General features: G+C 48.8%; 1 protein-coding gene across 1 annotated transcript in view; it reads right to left on the bottom strand.

Annotated features, from left to right (window-relative positions):
• Positions 1–7,717: 7,717 nt before the first annotated feature.
• Positions 7,718–18,271, bottom strand: part of CFAP77 (cilia and flagella associated protein 77) — a 170,815-nt gene continuing 160,261 nt past the window's right edge. Inside the window, exon 6 of the mRNA XM_088448840.1 lies at positions 7,718–8,158. Coding sequence (XP_088304966.1) covers positions 8,036–8,158 — 123 coding nt within the window. The 3' untranslated portion in view covers positions 7,718–8,035. The remainder of the gene's footprint in view (positions 8,159–18,271) is intronic.

Raw genomic sequence — 18,271 nt, 5'->3', positions numbered from 1 at the left:
GCCGGGCTCCATTTTCATGGAGCGTCCTCCTGGACGCTCGTATAGCTGTGGGTCACCACCCACAGGCTATACGAGCGTGCATTTTGATGGTCGCGATGGTCGAGACCATCGCGACCATCGAATTTGCGAGCCGGAGCCTGCGGTTGAGGTTTTCTATCAGAGCCAAAATCACTCCCACTGACATCACTAGTGATGTCAGTGGGCCGGCTTCTGACGGGAGGCGTTGCCGTGGGAACGCCCCCGTCAGGGAGGCACGCCCCCGGCACGCCCACCAAAGGGGGCGTGCTGTCAATCAACATTGACAGCACGCCCCCTTTGATCGGACACAACGAGCGAAGGACTTTCCTTCGCTCGTCGCGTCTGGCGCATGCGCACGAAGGAGCTCCCTCCGTCGTGCGCATGCTCAGTCCATAACATCGACCCACTTGCGAGCGGACAGCCGCTCGCGAGTGGGTCTGAATCAGGCCCTAATTCTGATAGCATTACTAAAGGCCAGGTCAGGAGTCTTTACCGCGTGGCGCTGCTTATTAGCGCTACCTGCTCCTTTTATTCACGTTTATCCCAAATGAGCGCATTGAGGTCCAGGGTATGTTCTCCACCGCGCCCTCCCAACCACAAGTGCTGACTGACCATCGCATATTAAATGTTATCATGCGCGACGTGCAGCAAAGCCGGCGGGTACAGCAGCGCCAGTGGGCAATCAACAGGTAGGGAAAAAAATTATTAATTATTAATCTGATTAATAAACATTGAATTGTGCGGATACGTTTTACCGGTTTAGGGCAATACATTGGCCCAACAGAATTCTGTGAACATATCGATATAGTGTAATATATAGGTACAATTTATCATTTACAGAAAAAAAAATAATCATATTTAGAAGTATAATTGGGATAGGCCATGTTTATGAGAACACTGGGCCTGATCAATTACGGATCGCAATTGCACCAGCGTACGCAGATCGGCTGATGGTGTGTACTGCGTGTATATGCACTGCAGTACGCATGCGTGAGTTAGCATTGCGATCGCACTGCGATCACTTATGCCGATACAAAGCCAGCGCAAACAGAGGGAAGAAACATCAACATTTGGGGGGTGGTGACGGGGGAGAGGTTGGAGAAACGCAGGCGTGCCTGTTTGTTTGAAAGCCATTTCCTGGCCGTGCATAAATTAGCCAGTGCGATGGCATTCGCAGCTTGAGTACTCACTGCGTGCACCAAAAGTTGCAATGTCAGAGGTAAGGTCAGACTTGCTGCAATTCTGCGTGAGGGACGATGTTACCGATGTATACGCAGGACTGCGAGGCATTACGGATGTGAGATAGCGGTAGTGGGCGTCTCTATGCTGGCTGTGTGATTGCAGACATTAGCATATTTTCACAGCAGAAAACAAACAGGAAAATGTTTTAAATATTGCTGTAATATGAGGCCTTTGCTCGGAGTAACGCAGGCACAGGACATCCATTTTGACGCTTCTGGCGATAGTGGAAGCATCTAAATTCTAGCAGAACCGATAAAAGGGATAAATTGTATTAAGAAAATTTGGCAATTAATTTATTAAACGGATGTAGAGGACGTATTCTCGCGCCTTCCTGTAACATTTACTAAATACATAACTTTGTCATTCAGTGCCGAGCGCTCACAGGTGCAGCGTCATATCAAGGGCCAAGTAATAATATGCAGCTTTACCCGATGATATAAAGAACATGAGAAAGAAGATTATTACAAAAAAACTGAATTGGAGCATTTACGAGCAAACACGTTAAAGTCATCTGAAGGTGCAAATCTCTACTTAAAATAATGGAGCCTTTCGCTTTAACAGTGGAAAAGCATCACAGGCCCTTCAGGGTGTTGTGCTGACCAGGGCTGGACAAAGGGCCACACGGGTTTGGGGGTGGAAATGATCAAGGGCCTATTATGAGAAGCACAGGGAGTGTTACCAGTGCGGTGTGGGTGTGGCCAGTGTTGTGTGGGTGTGACCAATGATGTGTGGGTGTGACCAATGATGTGTGGCTGTGGCCAGTGCTGTGTGGGTGTGACCAATGATGTGTGGGTGTGACCAGTGCTGTGTGGGTGTGACCAATGATGTGTGGGTGTGGCCAGTGCCATGTACCTTCTACACTATCAGTCAAAATGTCTCCCTAAATATGTAAAAGCATAAAAATAGCATAATTATGTGAGGAAAATAGAGATACAGTTTTAATACACATGATTTATGGCCGGCCGTGTGGCCAGATGGGTGGCTGGTCATCGTCGGGCTTCCAGGATGATGGGCCTATTTTAATGTGAGGGCTGGAGCTGTAGTCCCATCCGCCCCATTGTTTAATCTGGCCCCGGTGTTAACAAGAGGGACCGCACTGCAATGTTCTGCACAGCAGAATTCATGAAGGAATTTCCGGTGAACAAGATGGCCGTCAATTGATCGCAGTGGGATTCCTCGCCTGTGGATAAGCAGGCTTTTGTTTGGGACTGAGATTTTGCCCCAGTTTTGCAGCCTGTGAGATTTTAGTAACTGAGCCCAAGGACTTAGTTATCAGCCCGATTCCCGTCTTTATATAGATGTCTTCCGATTGCTAAATGAAATCCCTTAAGCATTCTGAATGACTGCAATGTGCCACTTTACAATGCTTCATGGGGCCCCTCAGGCACGGGAAAGAGGAATAGCTTTATAATGCAGCGGGTTTTTAGGAGAACACAACTTCGGAGGATAAGTTAGGTCTCTTTGAGTGATGCTGTAGATAATGGGCTGCTCAGCTTGTGGCAACAATAAGTCTCTATTTTGATGTTGGGCATCTGTTTTTTTTGTGTGTGTTTTGTTTTAATATGATAAAGTCAGACACCACCGTCATTAATACTTTATAGGGCTGAGGCACTTAAGTTTTATTTTTCTTCAGCGTTAAATTCAACATGTCTCTTACTACACAAATTAACCCTTTTTCTGTCAAAGAAGCCAGTGATAAGATTTTCCAGCCCCCTTGTTAACCTAGAGGTAAGGGAAAAACAATCAAATAAAACAACTGCAGTTAACCCATTGCGCGGCGGTTGTTGTGTTTCGTATTTAAACTACATCGTATTACTTTGCTTGACATAATTTTCTTTTGTGAAAGCATGATTGAACCACTAATGCTGCCCATCCACTGCACGACGCGGGGACGACGGCACGATTACGACGCCGTCGTCCCCCTAGGGGTGAAGTGCATACACTGAACGTTCAGTGTATGCAGATCAATCATCCCCGAACATGGCAACTTGACGGCGGTCGTCAGCTTGACCGTCATGTTCGGACGATGATTGATGTTAAAAACGGCCAACGGGCGTGCGCATCGCTGGTGGTTTTTAACATTTTACTGCCTGATTTGTTGTCGATTACCAAGCGATGGAGCGATAACGACCGTCGTTATCGCTCCATCGCTAGGTTTAATCGCCTAGTGGATGGGCAGCATAAGCCTAAAGCAGAACAACAGATGTAACCTTAGATAAATATTGATCATGGAAAAAATAAATAAATAAATAAAAACAGGTCTTGTAGTGTGTTCTTGTATACAGTGGTTAGTACCTAACAAAAGGACAGACAACTGGTGAACCGTCGACATGGTGACGGGCACCCAAGGCTCATTGATGTGCGCGGGGGGCGAAGGCTGGCCCGTCTGCTCCTATCCTACAGAAGAGATATTGTAGAACAAATTGGTGAAATTGAGTGCTGGCTATGATAGAAAGATGTCAGAACGCACCGGGGCATCACAGCTTGTTGCAAATGAGGCTGCGTAGCCACAGACCGGTCAGAGTGCCCATTCTGACCCATGTCTTCTGCAGAAAGCACCTACAACGGGCACGTGAGCATCAGATCTGGACTTAAAGGATCTACTGCTAACGTCTTGGTGCCAGATACCACAGGACACCTTCAGAGGTCTTGTATAGTCCATCCCTCAGCGAGTCAGGGCTGTATTGGCTGCATGTAGCGGACTTGCACAATAAGGTGGTTTTAATGTCATGGCTGATGGGTGTATATAACTTATAAACAGTGTTCTCCAACCAGTTCTCTGCTGACCTTCTAATAATAGCAAAAATGCTCTCGGACAAAGTCCTATGACTAAACTTGTCGGTACGTGGCCAGTAACGTCACAAAGCCACTACCCAGCCGACATCCATGGAGGAGAGCCTGTGACCAGCGGTGATTGTTCCCTCGAGTTTTCAGAGACTGTTAAAGATTTAGGGCCTGATTCAGAGTCGCTCGCTCCCAGCGTATGCAAATCCAGTGCACGCCCAGCAAGGAAGGCGATCGCTCGGCAAGGCATTAGCACGCCCACTATGTCTTGGCGTGCGATCACTTTGCATAAGTAGATGCCCACCAGCCATTCATAAGACGCCCACTTGCGCACGTCATCTCCAGGAAGTGCATGAAAACATTGGTACATCGAGCACCATCGGATGTGCTCACAGCGCTTGAGGTTGACTATACCCTGCTGCAAGCACTGTGATCCCTGCAGTGTATAATTCAACCAGGTGACGTGAACGATGCTGCTGCCTGTTAATTATGCACGCCTCTGAAATGGCGTTTAAACACTCAGGCACGCCTGCGTCCGCAACTCCACTCCCCCGTTACTAGTGGCCTGCCCGTTATCACCCACAAACGGCCTCTCCTGTCACTCATCCCGATCGCTCGTACTAGTTTGCGCACGCGCACTGCGAACTATATACATGCACACATTTGCAAACATCGCCAGCAACAAGCAATCGATTGCTAGCGAGCGGGTCTGAATCAGGTCCCTAATCCCGGCAAAGAGTAAATGCTGCTCGCCGACATCACTGTGGTGGTATCCAGTGTCCCTCGGGAATAGATGACCGCTCCAATCACTTACTGCCTGGGAGATTTTTGGTTCAACTGCGACTAATAAACCTGGTCCGCTGGACTCTAACATTCGGCTGTACCGGCAGACATCAGCGGCACACCATACAGCTACAGCCGCTTAAACAGGGAGCAGACCGCCCAGCTTAACTAGGCCGCATGTGCACCGATAGACGGGGTGGCGATTATCCCGACAGCTGGAGGTACGGCTGCGCCGAGATCCGGACCCTGGTCCTGATTCACTACGGATCGCAATATAGCGTACGCACGCAGTTCAGTGTGATTGTAAGCTAATCCATAGCGATCGCAATGCTGGCGCAGCACTACACAAGGATGCCCACTTTACTTTACATGCACATCCGTAATGGTTAGCAAGACTGCGAAAACATCAATACAATCGAGTAACATCGGACCTACTCGCACAGTTAAGGCAGGTCAGACCTTATACAGGAATTGCTTACTTCAGCGCACGCTATGAGACCTCAGGGCTGCGTATGGCATCGCAGGGGATAATTTATGCACGCCTATGCAACAGTGTTGAAATGCACCGGCGCACCCGCGTTCGGCCAATCACAGCCCCCCCCCGCTACCACCCACAAACGCCACTTCCTGTCAATCACTATGCGATGGGTCTGCGTGGTCACCCGATCGCAACGACTGGTTTGCACACGCGCTGAACGCAACAATCGGCCGATAGCGCGTGTATAAGCAACTGCAATCCTTGCTGAATCCGCTCCTCAGTACAGACTACGAATAACGTCCTCTTAGGAGCAGATAAAAGATACATTAGAAGTAACAATGTTTCTTTTTGAATCCAAGATACGGAGGCTCATCTAATTCCCCTGCTTCAGTTCCCCGGACATAAGGCCCCCACACAGGGACCGATATAGCAGTCGATCCAACGGTTTTGAACTATATTGCTGCTATATCGTGCCGTGCAGGGCATGATATTATCCGCTGCGCCCTCCCCTGGGGTCGCGCGTCCTCCTCCAGATCTTTCTGCTTAATTGATCTGGGGGATCGACGAACGATCCCATGTAGCGCTATGCGGGTGGGAGAGGGGGCGCTGGCATATCGGGCGGTCGGCCACCGGATCGCTCCGTGTGTGGGGACTGCCCGATTAGTCGGCCGTCGCATCGCAAGGTGCATATCGCACTGTGTATGGGGCCCATTAGACACTTGTTTTCAGAGACAAATAACGTATTAAAGACACAAATAACGTATCTCTCCATGTGCTTATAAACTCATACAAAGGAAATGGATTATAAGATTATACCACAGTAATACTTATCATTCTTGTATTTTGGTCTTAATTTTATATTTAAGTGTTGTATATGACACCATTTTTTATATAGCTATATACTGTAGGTGTGTTTTGGGTTAATCAGAATAAATAGAGACTGATTTTATGTATACAACTATGGCCCTCATTCAGAGCCACTCGCTAGCGGCAGTACGCTCGTTCCGAGCGATGTTCGCACATCTGCGCATGCGTACGGATCGTTATACGCATGCGCGAACCAGTCAGTGCGGCCGAAATTCATGTGCTCGCAATATAGCGAATGCCTGCTATTTTGAGTGACAGAATGAGGCGTATGTGGGTGGTAACAGGGGAAGGTGCTTGAAAATGGGGAGTGGAGATCCGATCGCAGGCGTGCTTAAAGGTCAAAACGGGCGTTTTATGGGTGTGCATAATTAATACAGCAGCGTCATTGACCACGTCACTGGGTTATTTTATAGCCAGAACTGCTCGCAAGATTGTGGTAGCAAAAACCAACCACAAGAATAGCGAGCAGTTCATACGCTGGTCGATGTACTCGATTAATCTAATAAATAGCGGACATGACGTATGGTGCGAGCGGCCAGGGGGCGTTTTTAACAAATAAACGAGCGTATGTTTTGCTCGCTCGTTTAGACTTAGAGGTGTGAACAGACTGCAATTTGCGAACGGATCATTTGAATAGCCGCCCCTTGTTATTGAACGAACGACCGCAAATAGCGAACGGCTCTGAATCAGGCCCTATGTGCGCTCGAGAGAGAAATCGAATTGATTATATACACTAGAACATAAGGGTGTACAACAGTGCATAGTCCTTTTACATTTCCCGACAAAGAGTATAGCTGGGTACACACCATACGATATATCGCCGGATGTGTATTAGAACAATATCCATCATACACGCCGTATAGTGTGTACGCCCCATCTGTCATTGCCGGCCGTCGATCATTGAATGGGACACTGGATGCGCTGTGATGTCCAATGGGATGATTCAATGAACAGCGCGGTGTAGTTACATGTAGCACATAATGATACATCGTGCCGTCGTACGGCGGATCATGTAGTGTGTACGGTGCGCGCGGTGTATCATTACATTCCTCGCTGCATCTCTGGGTTGTACCGTCTGAGGTGTGTACCTAGCTTAAGTCTAGTCTCTAGATCAGTGATCCCCAACCTCGGTCCTCAAGGCACACTAACAGTCCTGGTTTTGGTAATATCCTTGCTAAAGCACAGATGGTACTAATTAAGATGCCTGCGCTCAAGTATGGCTATTCTTAAAACCTGGACTGTTAGTGTACCTTGAGGACAGTGGTTGGGAACCCCTGCTCTAGATGGTGATCACATTGGCCTGTGTACATATACGATCTCTGACTACCAGGACGCTTCCAAAAAATGACCCAGTGCTAACTGTGGGGGAAAGAAAATTGTGTTGTCCAAAGCGACCAATAACATTTTAGCTTTCATTTCCCAAACAGCACAATGCAAACGAATCCGATTGGTTGTCATGAGCAACATCTATTTTTCTACACACATACACGTAGAACAGTTTGAATAAATGCCCTTTATTGTGTGACTTGTGATTTACTTGTTTGGCCCTCTCGCCAGATGCCCGGTCTGGAGAAAGTGGGCAGAGAAGGGGGTCAATGGACATTCATACTCTCTGGGACACGGAGGGCGAAATAACCTGGGATGAAGAGAATTGGACCAGCAAGGTTTGCCAGTGAGATGCGTAAACTGATTGTGTGACTACATTTCGGCCACAAGTTGGCCGGTTACCATGGGGATACCGATTTTTGGCTTAAATATTGCTCCACAACAATATCTGTAAAACACAAGCTGCTTTATTGGTCTGGACACAGAAATGTATTAAATTATTTGTATTTGTGAGTATATTCCAGCAGGCACCAACTCTCAGCTGATATTATAGATGCCTTGGCCAAGGAGGCCACGGCGAGTGATGGCATCAGACTGGCGGGCGCTGAAAGCTCTTTGACGCGCTTTTTCACTTTCGAAGGTGTCAAGATGAGGCGCGACCTGCAACGAGAGATGGGATGAGTGTTACTCTTACACAAATTCATTTCACAAATGTCTTTTCTGATGACGAACAAGAGATCCAGCTCTGACCGCAACGTACTGGATAAATACTGAGCTATCCGATCGCTCGGTGGTGGCGGGGAAAACGCGTGTGTGGTAGGGAAGTATTAGTAACAGCTGGCAATACTGTACAGCTGTGTATGTGTATGAGCTGGTGACAGCAGATCTATGCAGGATAAAAAGGACATTTGTATTAAATACAAGAGTGTATAGAGAATAAAGTAACATGATATCGGGTCTTATTTATCAATTATTATTTGCTGGATATCCCCAGAAAACACCAGTATTTGGGGGGGGGGGAGCAGAAGCAAATAATAAGTATCCCCAAAATGTATTTAACCAGATATTGGAGATACAGTATCTGCTGCAGCCCCTATAGGATTCTATGGGGGCTGCATTTAAGCCAAATTTACCAAAGATCCGGAGTGCGATGCATTCTGGAGCTTGGCCCCGTCAGCTAACTCCATCAGGTGGGGAGTTTGACTGGGGCGGTACACCTGTCAAACCATAAAGCAGGTGTCCTAAGGTCGAGCTCAGGGAGGACAGAAACCTCCCGTGGAGCAGAAGGGCAAAAGCTTCGGGAGAGGGATCCGTTTGAGGTTAGGGTTAGGCATTAGGAAGGACGGTTAGGGTTAGGCACTTACTGGGCGGTTATGGTTAAGATCTAGGAAGGAATGGTTAGGGTTAGGCATTAGGAGGGACGGGTAGGTAAAGGCACTTACTGGGCGGTTAGGCACCTACTGGGCTGTTAGGGTTAGGCACTAGGAGGGAATGGTTAGGGTTATGCACTTACTGGGCAGTTAGGGATAGGCATTAGGAAGACGGTTAGGGTTAGGCACTTACTGGGCTGTTAGGGTTAGGCACTAGGAGGGAATGGTTAGGGCTATGCACTTACTGGGCAGTTAGGGATAGGCATTAGGAAGACGGTTAGGGTTAGGCACTTACTGGGCGGTTATGGTTAAGATCTAGGAAGGAATGGTTAGGGTTAGGCATTAGGAGGGACGGGTAGGGAAAGGCACTTACTGGGCGGTTAGGCATTAGGAGGGAATGGTTAGGGTTAGGCAATAGGAGGGACGGTTAGGGTAAGGCACTTACTGGGTGGTTAGGCATTAAGAAGGACGGTTAGGGTTAGGCACTTACTGGGTGGTTAGGGTTAAGCACTAGGAGGGAATGGTTAGGGTTACGCAATAGGAGGGACAGTTAGGGTAAGGCACTTACTGGGCGGTAAGGCAATAGGAAGGGTTACGCAATAGGAGGGACAGTTAGGGTTAGGCACTTACTGGGTGGTTAGGGATAGGCATTAGGAAGACGGTTAGGGTTAAGCACTTACTGGCCGGTTACGGTTAAGCACTAGGAGGGAATGGTTAGGGTTAGGCACTAGGAGGGAACGGTTAGGGTTCGGCACTTACTGGGCGGTTAGGGATAGGCATTAGGAAGACGGTTAGAGTTAGGCACTTACTGGGCGGTTAGGGATAGGCATTAGGAAGACGGTTAGGGTTAGGCACTTACTGGGCAGTTAGGGTTAAGCACTAGGAGGGAATGGTTAGGGATAGGCATTAGGAGGGACGGGTAGGGAAAGACACTTACTGGGCGGTTAGGGATCAGGAAGGACGGTAAGGGTTAGGCATTTACTGGGCGGTTAGGCACTATGAGGGAATGGTTAGGGTTAGGCAATAGAAGGGACGGGAAGGGGAAGGCACTTACTGGGCGGTTAGGCATTAAGAAGGACGGTTAGGGTTAGGCACTTACTGGGTGGTTAAGGTTAAGCACTAGGAGGGAATGGTTAGGGTTACGCAATAGTAGGGACGGTTAGGGTTAGGTACTTACTGGGCGGTTAGGCATTAAGGACGGTTAGGGTTAGGCATTTACTGGGCGGTTAGGGATATGCATTAGGTAGACGGTAAGGGTTAGGCACTTACTGGACGGTTAGGGTTAAGCACTAGGAGGGAATGGTTAGGGTTAGGCACTAGGAGGGAACGGTTAGGGTTCGGCACTTACTGGGAAGTTAGGCATTAGGAAGGACGGTAAGGGTTAGGCATTTACTGGGCGGTTAGCCACTAGGAGGGAATGGTTAGGGTTAGGCAATAGGAGGGATGAGTAGGGGAAGGCACTTACTAGGCGGTTAGGCATTAAGAAGGACGGTTAGGGTTAGGCACTTACTGGGTGGTTAGGGTTAAGCACTAGGAGGGAATGGTTAGGGTTAGGCAATAGGAGGGACAATTAGGGGAAGGCACTTACTGGGCGGTAAGGCAACAGGAAGGACGGTTAGGGTTAGGCACTTAATGGGCGGTTAGGGTCAAGCACTAGGAGGGAATGGTTAGGGTTAGGCACTTGGAGGGAATGGTTAGGGTTAGGCACTAGACGGAAACGGATAGGGTTAGGAACTTACTGGGCAGTTAGGGATAGGCAATAGGAAGACGGTTAGGGTTAGGCACTAGGAGGGAATGGTTAGGGTTAGGCACTAGGAGGGAACGGTTAGGGTTCGGCACTTACTGGGCAGTTAGGAATAGGCATTAGGAAGACGGTTAGGGTTAGGCACTTACTGGGCGGTTAGGGATAGGCATTAGGAAGACGGTTAGGGTTAGGCACTTACTGGGCGGTTAGGGTTAAGCACTAGGAGGGAATGGTTAGGGTTGGACATTAGGAGGGACGGGTAGGGAAAGGCACTTACTGGGCGGTTATGCATTAGGAAGGACGGTAAGGGTTAGGAATTTACTGGGCGGTTAGGCACTAGGAGGGAATGGTTAGGGTTAGGCAATAGGAGAGACGGGTAGGGGAAGGTACTTACTGGGCGGTTAGGCATTAAGAAGGACGGTTACGGTTAGGCACTTACTGGGCGGATAGGCATTAAGAAGGACGGTTAGGGTTAGGCACTTACTGGGTGGTTGTTAAGCACTAGGAGGGAATGGTTAGGGTTACGCAATAGGAGGGACGGTTAGGGCAAGGCACATACTGGGAGATAAGGCAATAGGAAGGAAGGTTAGGGTTAGACACTTACTGGGCGGTTAGGGATAGGCATTAGGAAGACGGTTAGGGTTAGGCACTTACTGGGCGGTTTGGGTTAAGCACTAGGAGGGAATGGTTAGGGTTAGGCACTAGGAGGGAATGGTTAGGGTTACGCAATAGGAGGGACAGGTAGGGAAAGGCCCTTAATAGGCGGTTAGGCATTAGGAAGGACGGTAAGGGTTAGGCATTTACTGGGTGGTTAGGGTTAAGCACTAGGAGGGAATGGTTAGGGTTACACAATAGGAGGGACGGTTAGGGTAAGGCACTTACTGGGCGGTAAGGCAATAGGAAGGACGGTTAGGGTTAGACACTTACTGGGCGGTTAGGGTTAAGCACTAGGAGGGAATGGTTAGGATTAGGCATTAGGAGGGACGGGTAGGGAAAAGCACTTACTGGGCGGTTAGGCATTAGGAAGGACGGTTAGAGTTAGGCACTTACTGGGTGGTTAGGGTTAAGCACTAGGAGGAAATGGTTAGGGTTAAGCAATAGGAGGGACGGGTAGCGTAAGGCACTTACTGGGCGGTAAGGCAATAGGAAGGACGGTTAGGGTTAGGCACTTACTGGGCGGTTAGGGATAGGCATTAGGAAGATGGTTAGGGTTAGGCACTTACTAGGCGGTTACGGTTAAGCACTAGGAGGGAATGGTTACGGTTAGGCACTAGGAGGGAATGGTTAGGGTTAGGCACTAGGAGGGAACGGTTAAGGTTAGGCACTTACTGGGCAGTTAGGGATAGGCATTAGGAAGGCGGTAAGGGTTAGGCACTTACTGGGCGGTTAGGGTTAAGCACTAGGAGGGAATGGTTAAGGTTAGGCACTAGGAGGGAATGGTTAGGGTTAGGCACTAGGAGGGAACGGTTAGGGTTAGGCACTTACTGGGCAGTTAGGGATAGGCATTAGGAAGACAGTTAGGGTTAGGCACTTACTGGGCAGTTAGGGTTAAGCACTAGGAGGGAATGGTTAGGGTTAGGCATTAGGAGGGACAGGTAGGGAAAGGCACTTACTGGGCGGTTAGGCATTAGGAAGGACGGTAAGGGTTAGGCATATAGTGGGCGTTTAGGCACTAGGAGGGAATGCTTAGTGTTAGGCAGTAGGAGGGACGGTTAGTGGAAGGCACTTACTGGGCGGTTAGGCATTAAGAAGGACGGTTAGGTTTAGGTACTTACTGGGTGGTTAGGGTGAAGCACTAGGAGGGAATGGTTAGGGTTACACAATAGGAGGGACGGTTAGGGTAAGGCACTTACTGGGCGGTAAGGCAATAGGAAGGACGGTTAGGGTTAGACACTTACTGGGCGGTTAGGGTTAAGCACTAGGAGGGAATGGTTAGGATTAGGCATTAGGAGGGACGGGTAGGGAAAAGCACTTACTGGGCGGTTAGGCATTAGGAAGGACGGTTAGAGTTAGGCACTTACTGGGTGGTTAGGGTTAAGCACTAGGAGGAAATGGTTAGGGTTAAGCAATAGGAGGGACGGGTAGCGTAAGGCACTTACTGGGCGGTAAGGCAATAGGAAGGACGGTTAGGGTTAGGCACTTACTGGGCGGTTAGGGATAGGCATTAGGAAGATGGTTAGGGTTAGGCACTTACTAGGCGGTTACGGTTAAGCACTAGGAGGGAATGGTTACGGTTAGGCACTAGGAGGGAATGGTTAGGGTTAGGCACTAGGAGGGAACGGTTAAGGTTAGGCACTTACTGGGCAGTTAGGGATAGGCATTAGGAAGGCGGTAAGGGTTAGGCACTTACTGGGCGGTTAGGGTTAAGCACTAGGAGGGAATGGTTAAGGTTAGGCACTAGGAGGGAATGGTTAGGGTTAGGCACTAGGAGGGAACGGTTAGGGTTAGGCACTTACTGGGCAGTTAGGGATAGGCATTAGGAAGACAGTTAGGGTTAGGCACTTACTGGGCAGTTAGGGTTAAGCACTAGGAGGGAATGGTTAGGGTTAGGCATTAGGAGGGACAGGTAGGGAAAGGCACTTACTGGGCGGTTAGGCATTAGGAAGGACGGTAAGGGTTAGGCATATAGTGGGCGTTTAGGCACTAGGAGGGAATGCTTAGTGTTAGGCAGTAGGAGGGACGGTTAGTGGAAGGCACTTACTGGGCGGTTAGGCATTAAGAAGGACGGTTAGGTTTAGGTACTTACTGGGTGGTTAGGGTGAAGCACTAGGAGGGAATGGTTAGGGTTACACAATAGGAGGGACGGTTAGGGTAAGGCACTTACTGGGCTGTAAGGCAATAGGAAGGACGGTTAGGCACTTACTGGGCGGTTAGGTATAGGCATTAGGAAGACGGTTAGGGTTAGGCACTTACTGGGCGGTTAGGGATAGGCATTAGGAAGATGGTTAGGGTTAGGCACTTACTGGGCGGTTAGGGTTAGGCACTAGGAGGGAACGGTTAGGGTTCGGCACTTAGTGGGCAGTTAGGGATAAGCATTAGAAAGACGGTTAGGGTTAGGCATTAGGAAGATGGTTAGGGTTAGGCACTTACTGGGCGGTTAGGGTTAGGCACTAGGAGGGAACGGTTAGGGTTAGGCACTAGGAGGGAATGGTTAGGGTTAGGCACTAGGAGGGAACGGTTAGGCACTAGGAGGGAATGGTTAGGGTTAGGCACTTACTGGGCAGTTAGGGATAGGCATTAGGAAGACGTTTAGGGTTAGGCACTAACTGGGCGGTTAGTGTTAAGCACTAGGAGGGAATGGTTAGGGTTAGGCATTCGGAGGGACAGGTAGGGAAAGGCACTTACTGGGCGGTTAGGCATTAGAAAGGACGGTAAGGGTTAGGCATTTACTGGGCGGTTAGGCACTAGGAGGGAATGGTTAGGGTTAGGCAATAGGAGGGACGGTTAGAGGAAGGCACTTATTGGGCGGTTAGGCATTAAGAAGGACGGATAGGGTTAGGCACTTACTTGGTGGTTAGGGTTAAGCACTAGGAGGGAATGGTTAGGGTTACGCAATAGGAGGGATGGTTAGGGTAAGGCACTTACTGGGCGGTAAGGCAATAGGAAGGACGGTTATGGTTAGGCACTTACTGGGCGGTTAGGGTTAAGCAGTAGGAGGGAATCCTGGGCTGGAGTGGTAAGGGTTAACTTACTGCTTTGCCGGGTCAAGTCTCTGCGTATGTGCGAGGCGGCTAGGTAGTTTGTTCATATGAGGTGCAACGGAACCTATGCATGTAATAGACCCTGCCCTGAGTCACAGCAGTAAGTACCTGACCATCACCTATGCATGTAATAGACCCTGCCCTGAGTCACAGCAGTAAGTACCTGACCATCACCTATGCATGTAATAGACCCTGTCCTTAGTCACAGCAGTAAGTACCTGACCATCACCTATGCATGTAATAGACTCTGCCCTTAGTCACAGCAGTAAGTACCTGACCATCACCTATGCATGTAATAGACCCTGTCCTGAGTCACAGCAGTAAGTACCTGACCATCACCTATGCATGTAATAGACTCTGCCCTTAGTCACAGCAGTAAGTACCTGACCATCACCTATGCATGTAATAGACCCTTCCCCAGGTCACAGCAGTAAGTACCTGACCATCACCTATGCATGTAATAGACCCTTCCCCAGGTCACAGCAGTAAGTACCTGACCATCACCTATGCATGTAATAGACTCTGCCCTGAGTCACAGCAGTAAGTACCTGACCATCACCTATGCATGTAATAGACCCTGCCCTTAGTCACAGCAGTAAGTACCTGACCATCACCTATGCATGTAATAGACTCTGCCCTGAGTCACAGCAGTAAGTACCTGACCATCACCTATGCATGTAATAGACTCTGCCCTGGGTCACAGCAGTAAGTACCTGACATCACCTATGCATGTAATAGACCCTGCCCTGAGTCACAGCAGTAAGTACCTGACCATCACCTATGCATGTAATAGACCCTGCCCTTAGTCACAGCAGTAAGTACCTGACCATCACCTATACATGTAATAGACCCTGCCCTTAGTCACAGCAGTAAGTACCTGACCATCACCTATGCATGTAATAGACTCTGCCCTTAGTCACAGCAGTAAGTACCTGACCATCACCTATGCATGTAATAGACCCTGCCCTGAGTCACAGCAGTAAGTACCTGACCATCACCTATGCATGTAATAGACCCTGCCGAGTCACAGCAGTAAGTACCTGACCATCACCTATGCATGTAATAGACTCTGCCCTTAGTCACAGCAGTAAGTACCTGACCATCACCTATGCATGTAATAGACCCTGCCCCAGGTCACAGCAGTAAGTACCTGACCATCACCTATGCATGTAATAGACACTGTCCCAGGTCACAGCAGTAAGTACCTGACCATCACCTATGCATGTAATAGACCCTGCCCTGAGTCACAGCAGTAAGTACCTGACATCACCTATGCATGTAATAGACCCTGCCCTGAGTCACAGCAGTAAGTACCTGACCATCACCTATGCATATAATAGACCCTGCCCTTAGTCACAGCAGTAAGTACCTGACCATCACCTATGCATGTAATAGACACTGCCCTTAGTCACAGCAGTAAGTACCTGACCATCACCTATACATGTAATAGACCCTGCCCTTAGTCACAGCAGTAAGTACCTGACCATCACCTATGCATGTAATAGACTCTGCCCTTAGTCACAGCAGTAAGTACCTGACCATCACCTATGCATGTAATAGACCCTGCCCCAGGTCACAGCAGTAAGTACCTGACCATCACCTATGCATGTAATAGACCCTGCCGAGTCACAGCAGTAAGTACCTGACCATCACCTATGCATGTAATAGACCCTGCCGAGTCACAGCAGTAAGTACCTGACCATCACCTATGCATGTAATAGACCTGCCCCGAGTCACAGCAGTAAGTACCTGACCATCACCTATGCATGTAATAGACACTGCCCTGAGTCACAGCAGTAAGTACCTGACCATCACCTATGCATGTAATAGACACTGCCCTGTCACAGCAGTAAGTACCTGACCATCACCTATGCATGTAATAGACCCTGCCCTGAGTCACAGCAGTAAGTACCTGACCATCACCTATGCATGTAATAGACCCTGCCCCGAGTCACAGCAGTAAGTACCTGACCATCACCTATACATGTAATAGACTCTGCCCCAGGTCACAGCAGTAAGTACCTGACCATCACCTATGCATGTAATAGACTCTGCCCCGAGTCACAGCAGTAAGTACCTGACCATCACCTATACATGTAATAGACTCTGCCCCGAGTCACAGCAGTAAGTACCTGACCATCACCTATACATGTAATAGACCCTGCCCTGAGTCACAGCAGTAAGCACCTGACCATCACCTATACATGTAATAGACCCTGCCCCAGGTCACAGCAGTAAGTACCTGACCATCACCTATGCATGTAATAGACCCTGCCCTGAGTCACAGCAGTAAGTACCTGACATCACCTATGCATGTAATAGACCCTGCCCTGAGTCACAGCAGTAAGTACCTGACATCACCTATGCATGTAATAGACCCTGCCCCGAGTCACAGCAGTAAGTACCTGACCATCACCTATACATGTAATAGACCCTGCCCTGAGTCACAGCAGTAAGAACCTGACCATCACCTATGCATGTAATAGACTCTGCCCCGAGTCACAGCAGTAAGTACCTGACCATCACCTATGCATGTAATAGACCCTGCCCTGAGTCACAGCAGTAAGTACCTGACATCACCTATGCATGTAATAGACCCTGCCCTGAGTCACAGCAGTAAGTACCTGACCATCACCTATGCATGTAATAGACACTGCCCTGAGTCACAGCAGTAAGTACCTGACCATCACCTATGCATGTAATAGACACTGTCCCAGGTCACAGCAGTAAGTACCTGACATCACCTATACATGTAATAGACCCTGCCCTGAGTCACAGCAGTAAGTACCTGACCATCACCTATGCATGTAATAGACACTGTCCCAGGTCACAGCAGTAAGTACCTGACCATCACCTATGCATGTAATAGACCCTGCCCTGAGTCACAGCAGTAAGTACCTGACCATCACCTATGTATGTAATAGACTCTGCCCTGAGTCACAGCAGTAAGCACCTGACCATCACCTATGCATGTAATAGACACTGCCCCGAGTCACAGCAGTAAGTACCTGACCATCACCTATGCATGTAATAGACACTGCCCCAGGTCACAGCAGTAAGTACCTGACCATCACCTATGCATGTAATACACTCTGCCCTGAGTCACAGCAGTAAGTACCTGACCATCACCTATACATGTAATAGACCCTGCCCTGAGTCACAGCAGTAAGTACCTGACATCACCTATGCATGTAATAGACTCTGCCCTGAGTCACAGCAGTAAGTACCTGACCATCACCTATGCATGTAATAGACCCTGCCCTTAGTCACAGCAGTAAGTACCTGACCATCACCTATACATGTAATAGACCCTGCCCTTAGTCACAGCAGTAAGTACCTGACCATCACCTATGCATGTAATAGACTCTGCCCTTAGTCACAGCAGTAAGTACCTGACCATCACCTATGCATGTAATAGACTCTGCCCTGAGTCACAGCAGTAAGTACCTGACCATCACCTATGCATGTAATAGACCCTGCCTTTAGTCACAGCAGTAAGTACCTGACCATCACCTATGCATGTAATAGACCCTGCCCTGAGTCACAGCAGTAAGTACCTGACCATCACCTATGCATGTAATAGACTCTGCCCTTAGTCACAGCAGTAAGTACCTGACCATCACCTATGCATGTAATAGACCCTGCCCTGAGTCACAGCAGTAAGTACCTGACCATCACCTATACATGTAATAGACCCTGCCCTGAGTCACAGCAGTAAGTACCTGACCATCACCTATACATGTAATAGACCCTGCCCTGAGTCACAGCAGTAAGTACCTGACATCACCTATACATGTAATAGACTCTGCCCTTAGTCACAGCAGTAAGTACCTGACCATCACCTATGCATGTAATAGACCCTGCCCTGAGTCACAGCAGTAAGTACCTGACCATCACCTATACATGTAATAGACCCTGCCCTGAGTCACAGCAGTAAGTACCTGACATCACCTATACA

Source organism: Taudactylus pleione, unplaced genomic scaffold, assembly GCF_031769625.1.
Source record: "Taudactylus pleione unplaced genomic scaffold, aTauple2 ptg000003l, whole genome shotgun sequence".
In the NCBI taxonomy this organism is placed as follows: Eukaryota; Metazoa; Chordata; class Amphibia; order Anura; family Myobatrachidae; genus Taudactylus; species Taudactylus pleione.
Note: the sequence above shows the minus strand (reverse complement) of the source record. Positions and strands in the feature narration are given on the sequence as shown.